The 20,574-nt window shown below is 34.8% G+C and overlaps 3 protein-coding genes across 3 annotated transcripts; 2 read left to right on the top strand and 1 right to left on the bottom strand.

The window, feature by feature from the left end:
• Nucleotides 1-898: 898 nt before the first annotated feature.
• LOC122592819 (thiosulfate/3-mercaptopyruvate sulfurtransferase 1, mitochondrial-like) lies at nt 899-6,303 on the bottom strand. Its single transcript, XM_043765134.1, has 12 exons — nt 6,057-6,303; nt 5,367-5,555; nt 4,318-4,377; nt 4,117-4,179; nt 3,498-3,622; nt 3,256-3,418; nt 3,061-3,120; nt 2,089-2,147; nt 1,879-1,960; nt 1,637-1,700; nt 1,349-1,416; nt 899-1,241 (listed from the first exon to the last, which is right to left on the bottom strand). The coding sequence occupies exons 1-12, from the start codon at nt 6,153-6,155 to the stop codon at nt 1,134-1,136; spliced, it is 1,140 nt and encodes a 379-aa protein (XP_043621069.1). The 5' UTR covers nt 6,156-6,303; the 3' UTR covers nt 899-1,133.
• A 599-nt stretch (nt 6,304-6,902) lies between these two features.
• LOC122590818 (glutathione S-transferase T3-like) lies at nt 6,903-7,538 on the top strand. The gene has a single exon (XM_043762987.1). The coding sequence runs from the start codon at nt 6,903-6,905 to the stop codon at nt 7,536-7,538; it is 636 nt and encodes a 211-aa protein (XP_043618922.1).
• A 5,254-nt stretch (nt 7,539-12,792) lies between these two features.
• On the top strand, nt 12,793-19,723 carry LOC122593846 (proteasome subunit alpha type-2-A). The gene is made up of 12 exons (XM_043766294.1): nt 12,793-12,967; nt 13,218-13,283; nt 13,883-13,959; nt 14,192-14,256; nt 15,027-15,073; nt 15,252-15,327; nt 15,973-16,040; nt 16,335-16,404; nt 16,918-17,003; nt 17,403-17,465; nt 19,318-19,383; nt 19,494-19,723. The coding sequence occupies exons 2-12, from the start codon at nt 13,243-13,245 to the stop codon at nt 19,540-19,542; spliced, it is 708 nt and encodes a 235-aa protein (XP_043622229.1). The 5' UTR covers nt 12,793-12,967; nt 13,218-13,242; the 3' UTR covers nt 19,543-19,723.
• The last annotated feature ends 851 nt before the right edge of the window (nt 19,724-20,574 follow it).

Genomic DNA, 20,574 nt, shown 5'->3' with positions numbered 1-20,574 from the left:
CATTAGTTTTAGACTGTAACGGATGCAGAGAACTACCACTTTTTTTTTTTTTCATTTTTTAATTACAGAACTTGCTGTAAAAAAAGAATGTAAAATAAATACATATTGTAATTTAATATTTGGATCAAGTTTGTCTCAGTTACATAAATAGCTTAAAGTTAGAAGAGTTCGCATCTAACCAACAACGTCGCAAACATAAAATCCTCTGCATGTGACTTCTTCCTGCTCTACTTGCTGCAACATCCTGTATAATCTAGTATAATTTGCTAACCATAGATTTTAGCATACCGTCTATAAAAAACAAATCTTAACAAACTGGCTTATATATTTGATTCACCATTCTTGAATGGGTATCCTCGGTCTGTGACTGCTTGAATGGGTATCCTTGGCCTGTGGCTGCCGTTCAGACCTCTTGGCTACAGTCCCAACTCAACAAAACACAATATTTAAAGATTACTTTGGACACCGCAGATACAAGTAATGAATCCTAGGCCCTCTAATTTCTTGGTTTGGACAGGGAAATCAGTGCTTCAAATGAGACTATTTCCTGAATAAGAACTATGGCGACAGAGAACCCGACCTTGTGAACCAAACTGGGCCCCCCACAAAAGACCAACCCCATACAAATATACAATATTCATCCTGACCTATTACCAGAAAAGTCTTCATTGACCAATTTCTCGTCAACCAATTTACGATTACCTCCTTTTTGTGTTTCCTTTCGTTGGTTATTTTTAGAATCCAAACATTATTTAGGTTAGTTACAATTGAGATCTGCATCACAAATTAGGAACTTAGAGATCTTTGAACCCTCACTTCAATTACTTTAGTATATTGGGATCTAAATTGTGGATTAAACAAGTAGATGTCTTATTAGAATCCACCAAAGAGAAGCACCTTTGAAAATTTGATGTAAATTAAACCTTAATATGATTCCCCTAATCCATCCCCACTAACATCCAAAAACTGAACACGACGATAATCACAGTAAGTTAATGGACACCAAATTCATAGTTACAACGTACAAAAACAATTTTTTCCTTTTGCAATGTTTAGCCCAAGGAGTATTTGTTATAGTTGAATAAAAAACACCCAACAGAGGAAAGCTCCGGCATGTTTATGACCAGTTAACCTCAAGACGTTGAAGCTGAAGTTGAGACGGGAGTATCCTCTTGTGCTCCCCATTCTGTCCAGGATCCATCATAAACTGGAACATCAGTCTTCCCAAGTCGATGGAGTCCCTACAAAAATATACCTATCGCTTTAACAATGGTCTCTTACAGAAATACTCTCCAGACTCTAGTAAATACCATTATTGTTTCGAGTAATAAAGAAAAGAGAGTATCACCAATGCAAGAATGCATGCAGTAACTCCAGTCCCGCAAGAAGTCATAACAGGGTTCTCCAATGAGATTCCTGCAAAAAGTTTTTCCAGTAATAACAAATCATACAGAGAATATTTTAGCAACTCTATTTTAAGCAGATAATCGATGTTCCCTACATCCTAAAAATTCTGCAACATTCACTTTACTTTTCCAAATTAAAATATCCAATACATTCAATAAGAAGATATGAACCCACGTTTTATATCACAACTGTTGCAAAAAATAATGATAATACAAGTTGCTGAAATTACCTTCTAGGTCAAACTTTTTCTTAAGCTGTTCTGCTGATAGTAGTGTCTGTGAGCCATCTAACATCTATAGAGACCAAGAAAAACATCAAAAATGATATGTTGTACTTTAGGCTACTGATTGATTTTATCAATATATCAGAAAAAAAACACAATTGGAATCAGCATAGTGCAGAAATACTAGATTCAACTAAATAACCATTTTGAAACTATGTATACATTTTTAATGATATTGACTTGTTTACCTGGTTAAAAGGAATGCACTTACTCCCAGGCACATGACCACTTCTAATTCCTTTTCGAGGCTCAGCTGCAACACCATCATACCTGAAATCGTAAAAAAAAAATTCAAAATGTCCACCAAACTTACTGGTATACTTAAAAGCATGTCATCCCAGTGCAACAAGGTCTTTAAATCTAATCGTAACAATGAATTTAAATCTGATTTCTTATACCTAGCTTTAGACCGAGCATCTATATGCTGATATGTTTGTTCCTCCACATTCTTTTTAACCTGTAACAACCACAGAAGAGGTATCATAAAATGTCCGCAAGGGGCTATATTTTCCAATAATCATAATATATTGATTTGGGTTTTCAATTTCCATCAGAATTCTGTTTAGGCCAGTTTTGATTCTTTTTGGATACCCACGGTTTGTTTGAACCACTATAACTCCATCTAGATCAGTAAATGTATCTTCAAGTATAATCTAGTCATTCTAAATCAAGATTGTTTAAATTCATTCAATTTCTATTACGTCCATCACGTAATACAGCTATAAAACTCTCAGGTTGACCTTGAAGAGTTAAAGGCTTAAAAGCAATTCGAAAGGGTTATGTGGTGGCTCGAGGCTTTCTTAAGTTAATTTATTCTTGCGTGGAAGGTTTTAGATAATCTTATGGCCTTATGGGGCATTTGGATTTGTGTTTTCAAACAAGTTATTTTCTTATCGCGACTTCAATTCGGAATAATAAGTTTTCGATATCTTAGTCAACAAAATTATGCTCTTGGTTATCTGGTAATTAAAGCGCAATTAGCTGTAACAAAATGATTCTTCAAGGGTATAATTAAATTACTCTGCCAAACACTCATACATATAATTTTAAGCGAGAAACAACACATGCACATCCAAATAACTCTTGTGCAAATATGTATGTACTAGCGATGTACATACACAGTGCAGTGCGGTAGTAAAGAGGAAATAAGTTGCTTAAGGTTCTATTTATATAATAAGAGCAAGAAAACCAAAGTGTTTGGTTGTAGGATTAGTATTTCAAGGGTTGAGATAAACGCAATATAGGATTCAAGATTAATGTCCCATCTCCTTCACTTTAAGACCATTATTTGAAACTTGGGAGCACCCGCAAGATAGATGCCTTATATAACCGTACAGATAATTTGATATTTCTCTTTAAAGACCACAAACCTGTTCTAGTGTCCATACAAGATGGGGTTGATATTTTGTTTGAAATGTAACAGGACCAACCTGCGAAAGGAAAACACTTTCATCAGCTCCCATAGGTCTGATTTACAGATCAAAAGTTGAGATGAAATAAAGTCAAAGAAAACCATCTTTCCTAATTTACATATCAGCACGTATGTAACAAAGTAATCTACTTACAGCTTGGCCCTGGTATACTTTTTCTATCGCCTCACTGGCAGCACTGGCTTTCAAAATTGCATCACTAGAAGCACTAGATTCAACATCAAATCCAGAAGCACGCCATGCCGGGAGACCTCCATCTAATACCCATACTCTATCATGTCCAAAAACTCGAAACATCCTATAAGAAAGATTTTCTAAATCAGCTAATGCATTTCTTTTTAAAATTCACATATAGCAGTCCAGGAGTTGTAACTCACCACCAGACACGAGCTGCACTAAAGATCCCTTTACCATCATAAACGATGACTCCATCTTTGTTTTCAATACCAAGAGCAGAAACAGCAGCAGCAAATGCTTCTTCAGATGGCAACATGTGCGGCAGCTGAGACACTCAAGAGAAACACATGTTATAGAATATACAGTGACCAAAATTTATAGGTGGCAATTTCCACCATTTACTCAAAAATAGTTGATTTGGGCTATACAACATTTTTAACGAGTCAAATGGATATTAAAAAATATATAGCTTAAAAAAGAAACGGTGGCTAAAAGTTGCAAGAATCGTAATTATATGCTAACAGCCACCGAAATATTCTTATAATCATAGTTAGCATGTTACTCGTCTAAAAAAGTAAACAAGTAAAACAAGAAAGTTTTGATGGGTCATTCGGACATGGGAATTTCGAGAAGTACAAAGAAATGTGTCATATTGACTTTGTAATATCAACCAGAGATGAACTAGACAACAATAGATGGCATGATGCCAAAAAACATGGCATTATGTGAGATTATCAATATACGGTTTCCTATCTTCGGTCTAAAAACAAGTTTTACTTCATAAGAGAGCAAAAACAGAAGCGGAAAATAGCATCTCACATTAGTCGTTCGATCTGATATCCCATCTACGTCAAAGAAAAGGGCACCAGGAATGTGGGCAACCTGTTGAAACATCCATCAAAACGAAATGAGAATCCATAAGAGCAGTATAAAATAGCGGAACTCAGAATTTTAGGAATAAGCAAACCAAAGAAAGAACCATAAAATTTCAGAATGTAACTTCACAGATCATAAACATACCTGATACTCTTGGAGCGGATTTCTCTGTTCATCAGGCATGTACCAAGATGCATCCAACACCTGCAAGAATAATCATATGATTAATATAGGAACAATCATCATAGAATATTTACAGTATAAAGAAGAGTCAGTAATACAGGTTATCTATTTCAAAAACGATTCATAATTATTGGTTATCCAAGATTTCCATGACAATATGCTCCTTCCATGCAAAACTGAAAATTAAACTTGAATTGCCTACTCCAAACATCTGCAATTGGCTATAATACTAACTCAAAGAGGATTTCTATGAAAGTTTGTTTGTTTATTTTTCTTGTAAAATCACATAACCTCTTACAAAAGTTGTAAATCTTTGTATCAGTGGGTTGAAACTATAGGGTTAAGTGTGCCATAATGTAACTAACTATGCACAAAAAGTTATAGTGTGCACAAACTATCTAACACCTCTATTGTACGCACAAACTTAGTAAAAATGTTCATATCATGTAACATGGTATACGTGGCAACCCATACAATAAAGTCTTTGATTGGTCAACCATAGCTAGTTACATGATTTGAACATTTTTGCTAAGTTAGTGCATACACTAAAGGTATTCGATAGTTTGTGCACACTAACTTTTTGTGCATAGTTAGTTACATTATGAGTTTATGACACACTTATCCCAAAACTATATAAGCCTGAATTTTTTGAGGTCACATCTAAATGCTGATGTATTCAAGTTTTATGCAAGATTGAATTTGCTAAATGGAAGTATCTGATCATTATGATTTTCCCAAAAGTAAATAAGAATAATAACACTATAATAATATCATTCATAATACTTAACACTTTAGTTATAAAATGGATAGTTCATAAATGATTTTTTTTCATAAAACGAGCATAACCACATAAATACATCTTCTGTAGAGCATGCATAATCTTTAATCAGAATGATTAGCATAGAGCCAAAAAGTAGCCGCCTTTACACTATCAGCATATCGCTAACCGAACACAAAATATATCATCCTAACTCCATACGCAAAACAACATTAGTGAGTTAAACTAGTACCTTCAAATCAGGCTCACGCAGATTGGCATGGAGCCAGTCAACCGAAACAACAGGCTCGCCAGTTGACACAGACTGTGTCGAAAAAGAAGCTGTAGATCCCACCACACTTGATGCCATATTACTACGAACTAAGGTAGACCTTCTATATGCTGCAGGGGTCGCTAAAGCCCACGATTGAAAGGGTTTCTTCTGAAGATCATAAAATCACGAGTTAAAAATAAAAAATCTTATCAACCAACTTCAACTAAACGAAATACCACTTCCCTACTTCAACTATCAATCCTCTTTAGTTTTTTCTTTCTCGTAAAACGGCTAAATACTACTATACTGATAACCGTTACAAATGTTGCCTACGGCTAAATACTACTCGTAATATTTTCGCGCTTAACTACAATCACATATTAGGTTTTCTTTACGAGCCCGAAACATATTTTAAACGCTTTCGATGTGCGTTTTCAAAACGATCATTATATAAATCACATAACATAAAAGATATTAATAAACACAACTAATAACAATAATTTAAAATTATTACATAGAGCTTAATTAGTTTTTACCTAATTTTTTAGATCAAATCAGCTAAAAATTACATTAACATAATAATAAAAATATTAACAGAAAGTAAACTAATTATCAAAATAATGAGATTTAAAAAACAAATTAGTAAAAAAAAAGGAAATTATTACTTACAGATAAGAGAGAGGTAAATTTGAGTGGGGTAGGAATAACAGTAAAAGATGAAATGAAACGATGTGAAAAAATTGTTCTTGATATAAAGGCTGATGCCATTTTATTATTCTATATCTATGTAATAATAATATATATGATTCTAGAAACCATATATATAAAGTGGGGATTGAGCAATTCTAAATCTTTTTGGTAATTATTATTGATTGATTAAAGAAATTATTTTTTTTTCTACTTCATATATCCAAAGCTGAGTTCAGTATGATGAGGACGACGAAGAAATAAAAGGGGTTTTCTTATTCTGGAACTAGTTTACTATTATATCCTTTAAGTTTCATGCAGGTGCAATTGAGCCCTTGTAGTTTTTATATATTTCACCGAGTATTTTTATGCTTGAGTAAGTAAATGGGTTAGGCCCCTCACTAAGGGTTCTTCGACAACTTCTTCCTTCAACACACTTTAATCGACGGATGCTATTTGACGACGGGGAGAGGAGCGTTTTGTGGGACCATTCCAACGTAAACAAAAAAAAAAAAGTTTTCTTGAAGTTCTTTTCAAAACAAACGGCTAGTTTGTTTTTTTCCCCCACTTTTCATCTATATATACTACCTTCTCACATCTCCTTCTTTACCACTTATTCCATTTTCTTCACAACTCTTTTCATTTTCTTCACAATATCAACAAAATCTTTCACTCCCACTCCATCTCTAAACCATGTCAAACAACGAAAACCAAATTAATGACATTTGGAATCACTTTCTAGAAAACCCGATGCCGGCTATGCCCGCTATGCCGTCAACTAACCAAGGCTAAAAAAGCCATGCTTCAACCTCTTCCAACCCGTCCCCAATGGGTCCTTCACCCCCTTGCCTCGTTAACCTATATTCTCAAGCGTATTACAATCAAATTGGTTACAATCCAGTTATGGATCGAACTTGGACTGAGTCTCAACGTTTGGCGTTAGTCCAAGCCCAAATTCAAGCTCAAATGCAAGCTCAAATGGCGTTTGACTTTCACCACCACCAACAACAAAGACCAAGAACCTCACAACCGTCATTGATTATCAATGAAAATGTCCCGGACAAAGATAGTGTCGCGTCTGCCGATGATGAAGTTGTGGAGGTGGGTCGTGGAAAGAGACGCGTCACAAAACTGAAAGAGAAAAGGAACTGGGAGGATGATGATACACTGTTGTTAGCACGGTGTTGGGTGCATTGGTCACAGGACCCGGTGGTGGGTAATAGTCAGACGGAGGGTATTTTTTGGAAAAAAGTGGTGGAGATGTTTAACAACGAAACACAATACCCACCACGTACGAAGAGCCAAATACATGGCAAATGGAACAAGATTAAAAAAGGTGTTAAGGCATTTGGTGCGGCGTTGAAGAAGGTTAGTGAGCATGACCGACAAAGTGGGGCGGATGAGCAACAGGTGGTGGATGCGGCTGTGAAACTATACAAGAAACAAACAGAGGAGAAATATTAGCATTACCAAAGTTGTTATGACCTTCTTAAAACCTTGTCCAACTTTTGGAATGAAAACGAGGCCACGAGTAGTCGACAACCTCTGGCGGTAGATTTGACCGCCGATGATATTCCATTAGGCGGGACCCCATTCCCACCCCCACCCCGGCCCCATTTGAGGCCTTATTTGGGTCAGACCCCATTAGGCGACCACCGGGTGGTAATGTAAGCCACGGGTTGTCTAGTTCATCCGATGCCACATCGGGTCGATCTTCGGGTTCTGAAACGGCTCAACATATTAGTTCTTATCTTCAAATGCAACAAGATGCTTTGCGACGTGCCAAGATTAGAGATTCCATGAAGTTTTTGGCGAGACCAATTCCGACGGGCTTGTCGCAAAACGACTTTGAAGCACATATGAGTATCGTCAATACTTGCAAGAGAACTTCGGTAGCTCATTTTATGCACCGGCGCCACAACCGGGTCTTAGCCACGACCCGGAGGAGGACGAGAACGACCAGACCGCCGCCGACAGGTAGTTTACTTTTTAATTATCGTAATGTTTTATTTTTCCTTGTAATGTTTTATTTTTATGTGTGTTATGTGTTTTTATTTTTAGTCTCAAAGTTTAATTGTAATGTTTTTTTTTAATTTAGTTGTAATGTTTTATTATTAATAAAATTAAGTTTAGTTTTAATTTTGTGTAAATATAAATTAAAAAAAAATAAAGTGTGGAAGAGGTGTGGAAGAAGGGTTATAGAGAGTGATTGTGGAAGAGGTGGATGGAGAGAAAGAAAAGCTGATGTGGCAGTGTGAAAGAGGTGTGGAAGAGGGAAGGATGAGATATGCTTAGGGAGAGGCCTTAGAAGATTATTCATGATTTCATGTAAGAAGGTGTGTAGAATAAGAACAAAACATCAAGAATTTTTTTATTTTGAAACAGACATATTGGTTGGGTTTTGTCAAACAAATTTTGCAACTTTTTTTTTTTTATGGAAGTGGGTAAATTGGTAGTGGCAAAACCGGGTTCAAAAAAGTAGCCCGAACCCACCAAATACGTCCATTTAAAAAAAATTTCAAACATCAAGACGAACCAAAATACACTTGATTCTTGAATGGATGAACAAAATAAGATGAAGGTGGATGTTGAATGACTGAATTTTGGGCAAATGTAGAACAAGAGAATGAGAGAGAATTTGAAGTTTTATACGTGAAAATGAATGTGGTAATAAATTTAATTTGTGGAATTGGCAACTTGAAAAATGGAGCCCTCTGAAGATTTGTCTAGAAATTATGAGAAGACCAGTGAGCAACTAACTTATACAGATATGCTCACTGGACTTCACTCCAGTCAAGATAATTCCACTTAATACATTCTCACTGAAGTCGAAGACTGAAGTCTGAATAAAGAAATCTGGCAAATGGCGGAGCCCACTGGCAGACTTACCAGATCGATGACTGGAGCTCTCATCAGTGTTCTAGACCTTACAAGTATGAACACTGATTACGAGGAACTGACTTTATGCCTTTACATGTTTTTACCCGGAAAATTCATTTGTTCCTTGTTAAAAGTATGACACGCGTGTAAAGGTCGTTGGTTAAAAGGTTGTAACGTCACATCAATGTGACTTTATCCTTGTACTTTAACCAATGCATTTAAGGAGTTAAAGTTGTTTCCTTAAATGCATGCAACCATAGTTGTACGGCAAAATGAATTAAATATAAATTCATTTTGCCTATAAATACTAAGTCATTTCACTCGTCCAAATCACTGTTTCAATTTGGTGAACTTGCCTAAATACTTTCGATTACTACAAGGAATACTTCACAACTTTAAGTGTTTCGATCTTAAGAATATTTAGCAAGTATAGATCACTTGTAATTCATAGATTGTTAAGATATTTACATTTCTTGTAATATCTTGGTTACGCAACAATCTTGTATTTTATTTAACACCAATAAATAAAATACACTTGAAAATTACATTGTGTCTCACCATTTACATACTTGTATATTTATTTATTGCTTAAGTCTTTATTGCTTTATTTATATTACTTGCATTATATTTAAAGTGATATTAGTCCTTTCTAGTTCAATACTTGACTTGTTATTCTACACTCTTGGGTTAAACCATCGAGTGAGGGGACTCACAGCAAGGATGATGAGTTGATCGATTGCTTGCTTGGATCTGGTTATGAAGAGGGATTTGTGGAGTTCCATAAGGTCTTTTAGGTTCGGTGGTTTCATAGAAACCACATGGCACTATGTTTGAATACAACTCTATAAAGTATCCATGACTGGACAGTGAATAAAGAGGTGTTCGGCACTTTTACTTTGAGGCTGTAGAGAGAACGTAGGGAGGACGTAAACTTTGACATTTCTACTTTCCAGCCGGTGGATAGTGGGTATCGACTCATTTTTGCCCGCCACCCGAGAACATTTACTTTTAATGGTGCTAATTTGTAACATGGAAACCCCCATTGTGCCCAAACGGAGCTTGGTGAAGACGGGAGCTCACTGATTTGACTGAGAAGTCATGCGATGTATCTAAGGCCCATTCCCAAGAATCGTGAGCACTTGAAAGCTTGATGTGTTGAATTTTGTACAACATATCTTGAAGTTGATATAGTTCAATCGTTGAGGACGTAGGATGGATCTAACGCCAAATCCACTACGAGAAAGCACCTTCTCCTATACAGCGCTCCTTGGTAAGTCAACCTTTATGTTTCTCCAAATGAAATAAATCTGGGTAGGATAGATAGAGTGAAACATCTCTAATCCATTTGTCAATCCAAAAGCGAATCAAATTTCCGTTACCTAAAATGCTTGTAAACATACAAAGTGCAACTCATATTTGGACATGTGAGAGCTAATGCCAGAAATAGTTTTCCAAGCTCCTACCAAAGAGTTACGGTAAGGAATTGGGGAGAAGTTTCGAGAGGAAAGATGTATATCCATGACAACGGAACAAGAAGTTGTCTAGTTCCATACAATACCGCCACTACCATTTGGACAAAAGTGCAAGATTTTCTTTTTTTTGCAAACAACCCAACCCAAGCCCACCATGGGAAGTAATATGGTCCCATAAAACCCAATGAATTTCCTATCTGCTAAAGAGACCCCCCCCCCCCCCCCCCCAAAAAAAAAAAAAAAAAAAACAACGACTTACCAATGGATTCAAGGTTTGAAAGTACACTTACAGGAGCCTTATACAAGAACAAAAAATACGAAGGGAGACTGTCAAGCACCGAATGGATAAGTGTTATATGGCTAAAGTTGATGAATATATACAACCGACATTTGGGAACCTCGAGTTCAAAATAAAACTCATGGACGACCAAAGAAATTGCAACAAAATAGGCTTACCGAATTATGTTCAACCAGATTTAGTTGTTCAACCATGCCCGATTTTGTTGAGTCGATAGGGAGCCTGCCAGACAAATTACCTTTGAATTTGACTTGAACAAGGTCCCATATGAGTTCCACGGTCCACACATGTTGGACTTCAATGAAGAGCCTTTTTATTATCGATATAATGGCCAATGTTCCACAAGTATTTTATTTATAATAACGTATATACAAAAGGTTTACAATGATCTGTGGATATCGAGCATTAGGTGTTGGTCTTAGACTTAATGAAGACGATTTTTATGAGTACAAACTACAACAAATGAGAGAAGAGTTGAAAAATCGATATGAATTCTACTCGAGGATTTTTGTTATCGATATAAATGCATTGTATCACAATGTATTTTTCTTTGGTTTACCTTGTCCAATGGAACATTGGATGAAAATTCCCGATGCAACTGTTCTAATTGCTATAAGCTTGGTGTGATCGTCCATTCTTTATACAAGAGAGGCAGTACGACAATTTTTCCAATTTGAAGTGGTCCAGAAGATATTCAACATCACAAAACCCTACAATTGTCCTTGTAAATGGAGACACCCATTTTGTCATGGTGGAATTAGAATCAGAGTACCCAATGCCTGTTATCACGCCGTATTGGACATTTCATTATGGACCGTCTACAACCAGATGAGAAATAATGTATAGCTCGCGTCTAGATCTATATACACGCCTTTGTCATCATAAGAGTGGTGTTATTAGTATATGTTATTAATTATTTTAGTTTTTGACTGTATTCTTATTATTTTATTATTAGGGATTTAGGATAGAACATTGCATTTTTATATTGATACATATTTTAAAAATAAAAAAACCATAAAAATATTAGTTTTGATTAAGATAAATAAAACATAATCATTACTTTCTTTTATAATAGAGTTAAAAAATTAGTAAATATTAACAGTTATTATAAAAAGTTAGTTCAAAGTTGATTTATGAGTACATTTTTTCCCCCCTCTTCCAATTAACAAACCCCTGTAGAAAGTGACCCGATATCCTATAAAAAGATGATGGTGCCAGTAATGTTTGATCGATAAAACTTCTTGCTTTATGACAAATCTTGTTAAGGTTTTAGGTAAAATAAAATAAGCATTAAATTAAAACAAATAAAACAATAGGTTTCTTTTTGGTTCATGATAATAATCATCGTGCATCACAATAATTATCGTGTATTAATTGCTTCGTGAATCTTCGTGCATCAATTTAAGCATGATCTGAGGGTAAGATTTTGTTCTATTTGTTTTACTTTAATACTTGTTTTACCATACCCAACCCCATTTTGCTAATTGAGCCATCAGTGGCGGAACCAGGATTGAAAGAGACAAATAGCACATGGATCTAGAAAAACATATATTTATTTGTATGTAGCTACAATAAAAAAAATCTAGAAAATATATTTATTTGACGGGTATCATATATTTACTTGACCCGTAGCTACAACAAAAAAACATCGTTTTTAAAAAAAAGAGTTACACTACATGGATCTAAAAGACCCGTGGCCGGGCTACCCCTAGTTTGTATGTAGTTCCGCCCATGTGAGCCATTGTTGTGGAAAAAATGAAACATATAGATACAAAAAAATTGAATGTATATACTAGAAAAGAAATATACAATGCTCTAATTGAAAATCGAACTTAAGACCTCATTTATTAGAGTTCGGGTTACGTTTAACCTCATTTGGGTCATTGTTTTTTTTTCTGGAAAAGAATCGGTATATATATATATATATATAACTTGTAATCGGCTATCATGATAAGAAATAAACTTTGTTTTGATTCATTATATATAAGTTTGTCCAAAAGAATTGGGTAAGAAATTGGTCCGATAGTAACTTTGGCACCATACATGGCCCAACGAGAGACCAAATCTACACAAGTCGACTCGTCGTTCAGTTTAGCATACAAAGTTTCCTTCCTAGTAGCTGAAGATATTCTTTTCCCTTCTTTCTTTCCCTCCAAGCCAAACCCTTCTTCCTCTCACTTAACCATCCAAACAAATCCCCATTATTCAATCGACACACACTTCCTGCGCGTGACGGTTTCCAGGTATCTATTTACATTTACATATATATATATATATATATACACACACACACACAATCCATCAATCGATCCAAGTAATCAATCAAATTGACCATCTTCCGTTTTTCCTTTTCATGTACCCCATATACAGTCATTCATTATATATATGTATATATATATGTATCTATTTGACTAAAGTTTCGATTTTTAATTTAGGGTTTATATCATATATCACTAAAGATTGTTCTTTTTTAATTTTTATAATTATTTGCAGGATCTTTTTGTGTTAATTATACAACATGGGTGACAGCCAATATTCTTTCTCACTTACTACTTTCAGGTATACTATTTTTTAATTCGTTTGCTAAATAAATTGCTACTTTTTGTAATTATCTGGTATTTGTTTGGAACCCTAATCTTGAAATTTGGGATCTTCCTTTTTGTGGGGGTGATTGGGATTACTTATATTTTGAAGTACTTATATTTTTGAAAGTGTGTAAAAATAAGTACCTCAAGTGGTGCGTAAAAAGTGCTTATTTCGGTGTAAAATAAGCAAATAAGCACTTTGTTAGGGATGGCAGTTTACGACATAACACGAACATGATATGGATATAAATGGGTTCAGATTGGGGTTAAAATGTGTTGACATGACTAACAAGTTTAAAAAATGAGCCGGGTTTGGGTTTGCCTTCCAAATCTGATAAGAATGCGCCTACAAATTGAGCACCTCAAGTGGTGCTTAACAAGGTGTTTATATCCGTATAAATAAGCAATTATTTCTGGGTTGCCCCCCAAAACTAAGGATAGTGGTTATTGCATTCTCTTAAATGCAATAAGCTACAAGCACTTAACAAGACGGATATCCCAACCACCCTCGACTTGTAAGTTATATGTATGGAAAGCTAATCTAGTGCTACTTGTTAATTGTTATATTTGTAGTCCCTCTGGAAAGCTTGTTCAGATTGAGCATGCCCTTACAGCTGTTGGCTCTGGTCAAACTTCATTGGGAATAAAAGGTATAGCTTTTTTATTTCAAGAATATAATTATAATTTTTGAGTACTGGCTATGAATATATATATATATATACATGTATATATATACAGGACTATAGGAGTAAGCCTATGTAGGCTTCATTGAGGTTTCTCTTTCTTGGTTCATTGTTGATCATAGATTTATTGTCTAGTTATTGTTACATGTTTTGGTTTTTTTGTATGTTTAATTCTTACATATTGAAATGATCATTGCAGCTTCCAACGGGGTTGTAATTGCAACGGAAAAGAAACTTCCATCTATTTTAGTCGACGAGACATCGGTATGTACACGTTTTATGTACAAAGGTTTAGCTATATTGTGCAAATTATCAACTTCCTGCTTTTTCTTTTTTACCTCTTGCGATGATTATATGGCCTTTGTTTTCACACTTATACTCATCTTAGGTTTGTTATATATGGCGTTCTTCACATTGCCTTGTTCTGTAATGATGTTGTACACAGTCTAGTTGATGTCACGAACACTATTATGGACATACACAGCACTTTAGTGTCATGATAGTGAATTGGCTATTCATCTTGTTTGTTTGAGATATATTGAACTCTTCGATTAATCTAGCTATTAGGCGATGCTGAGAATGCCTTATCGTTTAACGACTCACTCATTTTCTTTAGTATATGTTTTGCAATAAGCCTGATAACTTCAAAGAAGTTTATGACGAGGCTGATAAAATATCGATCAATGACTTCGTTTGCAAGTAGCACATGGCCGTAGAGAAAATACATGAATACATGCTATCTTTGAGCCAATATACAAAGTAGGAAAGTTCATCACAGAAAGTCGCAGCATGCACTGCTTACCTTTTTGAGCAAACAGTTATTATTGTAGATAATGACGTATAGCTGTGATTAATTACTCTTTTTAGCTCATCTATACGGGTTCCTCACATTGGCTTGTATCTCGATAACACTAAGATAGTATCAACGACTGCCACAAAGCTTGTATCTTTGGCTCCAGATGTAGAGAAGATTGATAATTTTGTTTTTTTTAGTGAGTTGCGTTCTGATACTGAAATATGTTTTCTTTTGTCAGGTGCAAAAGATTCAGATATTGACTCCTAACATTGGAGTAGTATATAGGTAAGATTCTTAACTTCTAACTGAACATTGCCTGCAAGTTTCAGTAATAAGTTTCTATTTGTTTTTGGTGCACCAGTCCTCCTCTTAGCCTATTACACAAAAGAAATTCACATCTTCAGAACAATCTGCTATACAAAGTGTCTTGTGCTTCTTCACAGTTTATTTCTTCTGTTTTCAGTGGGATGGGGCCCGATTCGCGAGTCTTGGTCAGAAAGAGCAGGAAGCAGGCAGAGCAGTACAATCTACTCTACAAAGTATTTCTCACCCTTCTGCTGTTGTTTTTTGCTACTGTTATTCTACAAGTTTTTTAACTATTGCCACATATTAGTATCTCTTAATATTAAGAGTTTCTAGTTTAAGGTTTTTTTAATCACCCATTCTTCTATTACGTCTAGCCCCACTCCCTTCACCTACTCACAGCCTTAGCTAATCCATATTAGAAGAAGAAAAATGGCATAAAATCATCACTGATTCATCGCTTAAATTTGCAATTACATTTTGTATTCTGTTGCGTACTGCAGGTATCCTGCTATTTAAGACCCTAACACTATAAAATTGCTAATATGTTGAATGTTAGTTTGATGTATACCTTTACAATTAAATGATATTTATTGTCTAACAGGTAGTCCAACATACGTTCCATACAGTTGTGCACTTTTGATCAATTGAAATTTCATTATTTTTTTATTTGCTTTAGTTAGAATTGAGAATGAATCTATCCTTGTAGCAAGCTTACTCACAATTTAGACAATGCTCATGTCGCCTGTTTATAAACATTGCATTTCTGATTTAGCTTACTAGTTTCCATTGTCAGTGAGCTCGAAATTCTACTAAAGGTATTTTGTGTTTAGATAATCTGCAACAGGTTCTTACTCTAAATTTTGATATCATGTTTGCAGGAACCAATTCCCGTTACACAACTTGTAAGGGAAACCGCAGCTGTTATGCAAGAGTTTACCCAGTCGGGGTGAGTTTGTTTTGCTGACCCTTTAGTTATGGCTGCTCGTTCTATATTTCTGCTGTCTGCTTCTAGTTATTTGTATAATTGTATTCTATATAGTATTAGTTGCTTGTGCTCATAATAATTACATTTATAGTTAATAACACATGGGTCAAAGTTTTCTACTTTCAAGAGACAACTAAGGGTTTACTTTTGTAGTATAGCTTCCTGTTCGTTTTCGCTCTTCAACTTTCTATTCTTGTACCACCATCTTGCAACAAAGCGACTTGTTTAGAACGTAACTTTCATTTCTTTGTGTAGTGGTGTAAGACCTTTTGGTGTTTCTCTTCTTGTTGCTGGATATGATGACAAAGGTCCGCAGTTATATCAGGTATGTTATCTGGAAACTGATGTGCAAGCAGCTTCTTTGCAATGAGTTAAGGTGGTATTGTGGGTTATGATCAATGAAGACATTCTAATATTGATTACAATGACAGTATTATCACCGTAATAATTTGAATATATTTGGAAGGTCAGTTGCGTTAAAATGGACTTTGGGTGACTTCCAAGTTTCAACTTGATTAGCATTAAAGACAACCCAAATCGATCTTCTCATAGTAAATCGGTGGAACTGAATTATTTGGACATATTTTATTTCTGTGTTATGTTGAAGATCAACAAGATGAAAACTGTGAAGTTACTTGGCGTCACCCTACATGAGACCTGTAGGGTGTATTAGTGAATTTCAGTATTTCACTGATTGGGTTTTAAAGTTGGTTACATTATATTATATTCTGTATTTTACATTAGTGTGCTTTCTTTGTATTATGTAGTGTATGTCCCCACTGCATTGTAGATTTCTAAAAGCTGTATTTTAAAAGAAAATCACTTTCAATTTGAGCAGGTGGATCCCTCAGGTTCATATTTCTCGTGGAAGGCATCAGCCATGGGGAAGAACGTGTCTAATGCAAAGACATTTCTTGAGAAGAGGTATGCCATTCATTTTAGACATGAAACTTTGCAATCTGGAATTTTCCGTTTTTATAAATGTTAGGCGTAGTTTGTAATAGCATATTTATATTGCTAGACACCATGCTTCTCCAAGAAGGGGAAAGCTAAAAACTAACCAAAATATCACCATCACTAATTTGAAGATTTGTAAACTTTTACCTCCATTAAACTTACACTTGCATTTCCACCTTTTGTCCTTTTGTTCAGTATCCATTTGAAAGTTGGGAGATGGGAAGTAGTTATAAAGTAACTAAGAACTGTGATACTTTTTATCTCTATCGTAACTAAAAAATATTACGATCTTCAGTTAATAGCTGCAATTATAGACATATGGTATGGCTCTCTATCAGCTTCTGATAGGAATGATGTTGCTTGTAGGTATACTGATGATATGGAGCTTGAGGATGCGATTCACACAGCCATTCTGACATTGAAGGAAGGGTAAGTAGTTTGCTTTTAAAGTCCTTTATTGTCATTTCTGATGTGTATTGATGTCCTCCTATACATATAACAAGTAACATTCCAATCTTCATATTTGATGGCCCATGTAACTTGTCTGTTTCTTCTCAAATATGCAAAATGCTCTCATGATATAAAATAGAAGGGTGTGATTTGGGATCCAATGGACAATGTAGGTTCAAAAACTTAGGTGTTTTAACCTAATCATTTTTGCTGAAAAATGGCTTTCATATCCTAAACTTTGCTAACCTTGGTTTTAAAAATCGCGCTTTAAGCACGATTAAGCGCTAAGCGTTCCTAAGCTCTAGTTGAAACGTTTTATTGTACATTAAGCGCAAGGCGTACAAAACGCGAGCGATTTTTGTGATTTTTAGCGCTTTTTCATTAAGCGCTAGGCGCTAAAAAGCGTAAGATTTTTGTACAAAGAAGATGAAAATGGAGGATGATGGTACATAAAGCTTTTTATGTTGTACATAAGTAAAGGTACGTTCTTTATGCATCAGATTTGGAATTTCCTGCTCCAATGAATATGGTTTGGATCTCAGATTTGTTTTTGTGTGTGTTTTTTTTTTGGGAAGAATAAGAATGGAGATGAGAGGGTGTTTTGATTGAGGTTGGAAAGTAGTTTACAGCTATATATGGTATTATATTTATTTATATAAATTTATACATAGAATAGATGATATACTTCATAAATTACGAAAAACACCCTTTACTTTTCTTCTCTTTGCTAAAAATGGAACAAATGTTCAAATTTTAGATGTAAAAATATTAATTTTGTAATATATAATATATATAAATAATAAATAAACTTCTATTTAAACTGAGCGCTTCACGTACGAAAATCTCACCGCTTTTCCGCTTAGCGCTTTACGCTTCGGAAATGGACCCTTTCGGTTTTGTGCGCTCAGCGCTTTTTAAAACCAAGTTGCTAACTAGTTCTACACTTGGCCTAACAAAGGTGCAACATGTTACTACTAACATGGAAAGGTGGTTGATTTAATATGCGGTTGGATAAGAGTCATTTGGAAACCCATTTCATTTGGTAACCTTCCCCTCTCTGATACTGCATACAACCATTTTGGTTTCCGTTCCAAGATCAAAACCCCCCCTGTAACTCCTGCTTTTGTCTACCACTATATCAACATTGTTACTCATCTTTAAACGTAATCTTTAGCTTATTTGAATCGTCCATATTGTGCAGTCTTGTTGCTCACTACCATTACCTTGTGCTTTCCGTTGCTATCTTTGCAACCCTTTCTTCTAATCGCATGCTTTCGCACCTTCCATTAAACACAACATAATAAACAATAATTTGTACAAGGATTATCACTAATTTATCAAATATTGACACTTTTATGCTTGACTTTTGATAATTTTATCGAGTATTAGGCATTAATTATTATATATTTGACACTTTTGACAATTTTGCATAATAAAAAAATTTACCGAAATCTCACCAATATAACCGATATATCGGTCCTTGACGATAGTTAATATGATTAAATTAATTGTGCTACTGAATTTATAATCTATTTTTCAGGATACTCTTTTAGGAAAGGCTGTAGTAATAAATTATAAAATTGCATTTATTATATTGGTTATAATGTTCTATAGAAAATGAAATAGATTGGTGGGTCAAACCAACCCTACATGAACCTTTATTGACCCTTATCTAACCTACCTAATATGCCAACCTTAATTTTATTAACACGAGGATTAACCTTGCATTTTAGTTTTTCTTGTTCCAAGTAATTCAAGTCAGTTTACATGCACATTATGCCGGTATTTGGCACAATTCAAGTGTCTATAATGTTTATAATGTGGATCACAGATTTGAAGGACAAATTTCTGGCAAAAACATCGAGATCGGTGTTATTGAAGCTGACAGAAAGTTCAGGCAAGTTTATTAGAAGCTCTTGACTGAATATGGATGTTTATGAGAAGCTCTTGACTGAATAAATTTCTTGATTAGCAACTTTTAATGACTGTTTTACTTTGTTATTGCAGAGTCTTGACTGCAGCCCAAATTGAAGACTATCTTCAAGAGGTGGAATAGTTGTATGGTTTTTCTTCTTGTGGTTTTAGATTTCCTTGCGTTAAAAAAGTATGAGGCGTGGTGATCCAATGAACCAAGTTTCTTTAATTTCAACCGGAACTTTTATGTACCTGACAAGTTTAAAAAAATTGATGTGTTGGTGAAAGAATTTGTTGTTTGAATATGAACTTGATTTCTTGGATTAGTTTTCAATTTGCAATGTTGCTTATCAAGGTTGACGTCCTTGGTGTATTCAAGTATTTCAGAATCGGGATAAACAGTTTGCAACTTGCCAGTTGCTATCATACAAACCTTTGCAGGGATTTAAAAACAAATCATGGTTGTGACTATACAATGGAAAGATATTGAACCAATATGTGCTGAAAGAGGAATCAAACAAGTGTTCTATAATGTCTTCTCTCGATTATCCCACAAATGAAGGCCGTTGAATGAAAAAAAATATATTATATAGTTGTATCAGTATGCATTAAAATCAAACTTTTGTGCTTATGTACCTCGTCTAAATTTTACTTTAAACAAGAAATTTCCTTGTCGTAATACAAATGGCTAAAACAATTGAATTTACATTATTTATGCTTCTACTGGAGAGCAAAACTTTGTCCAAGAACTTCCCAAAACAACTAAGATGCCGCACCATTTTACTGCCAAACAGCAGCCAGATTGAGCTTGTGTAAACCAATCGTTTCTTACAAGCAACTGGTCCTTGAAGCTGCAAAACAACACACCAGTGCAAAATCTGCAAAAAAAAAAAATGGCTATGGGTTAGCTCTATAAGTATAGCTACAAGGAGCTAAAAGAATTGCTCACTGATTTTCTGTTTTGCACATTAGATAATGACTCTTCACAACTATTGTATAATTTTAAGAAAAGAATTGCTAATCACTTGGTTAACTGTCACCATTACTCCTTACTAAGGTTAATGACGTCTGTTTAGTAAACCTAATCCTTGATACCATTAATCTAAAGATGCTTACAATAAATAAATAGACAATTGATATATATATTGACTAGTGCAATTTTATTTTATTATTT

Source organism: Erigeron canadensis, chromosome 3 (genome assembly GCF_010389155.1).
Source record: "Erigeron canadensis isolate Cc75 chromosome 3, C_canadensis_v1, whole genome shotgun sequence".
NCBI classification, from domain to species: domain Eukaryota; kingdom Viridiplantae; phylum Streptophyta; class Magnoliopsida; order Asterales; family Asteraceae; genus Erigeron; species Erigeron canadensis.
This window is presented reverse-complemented; position numbering and strand designations above follow the sequence as displayed.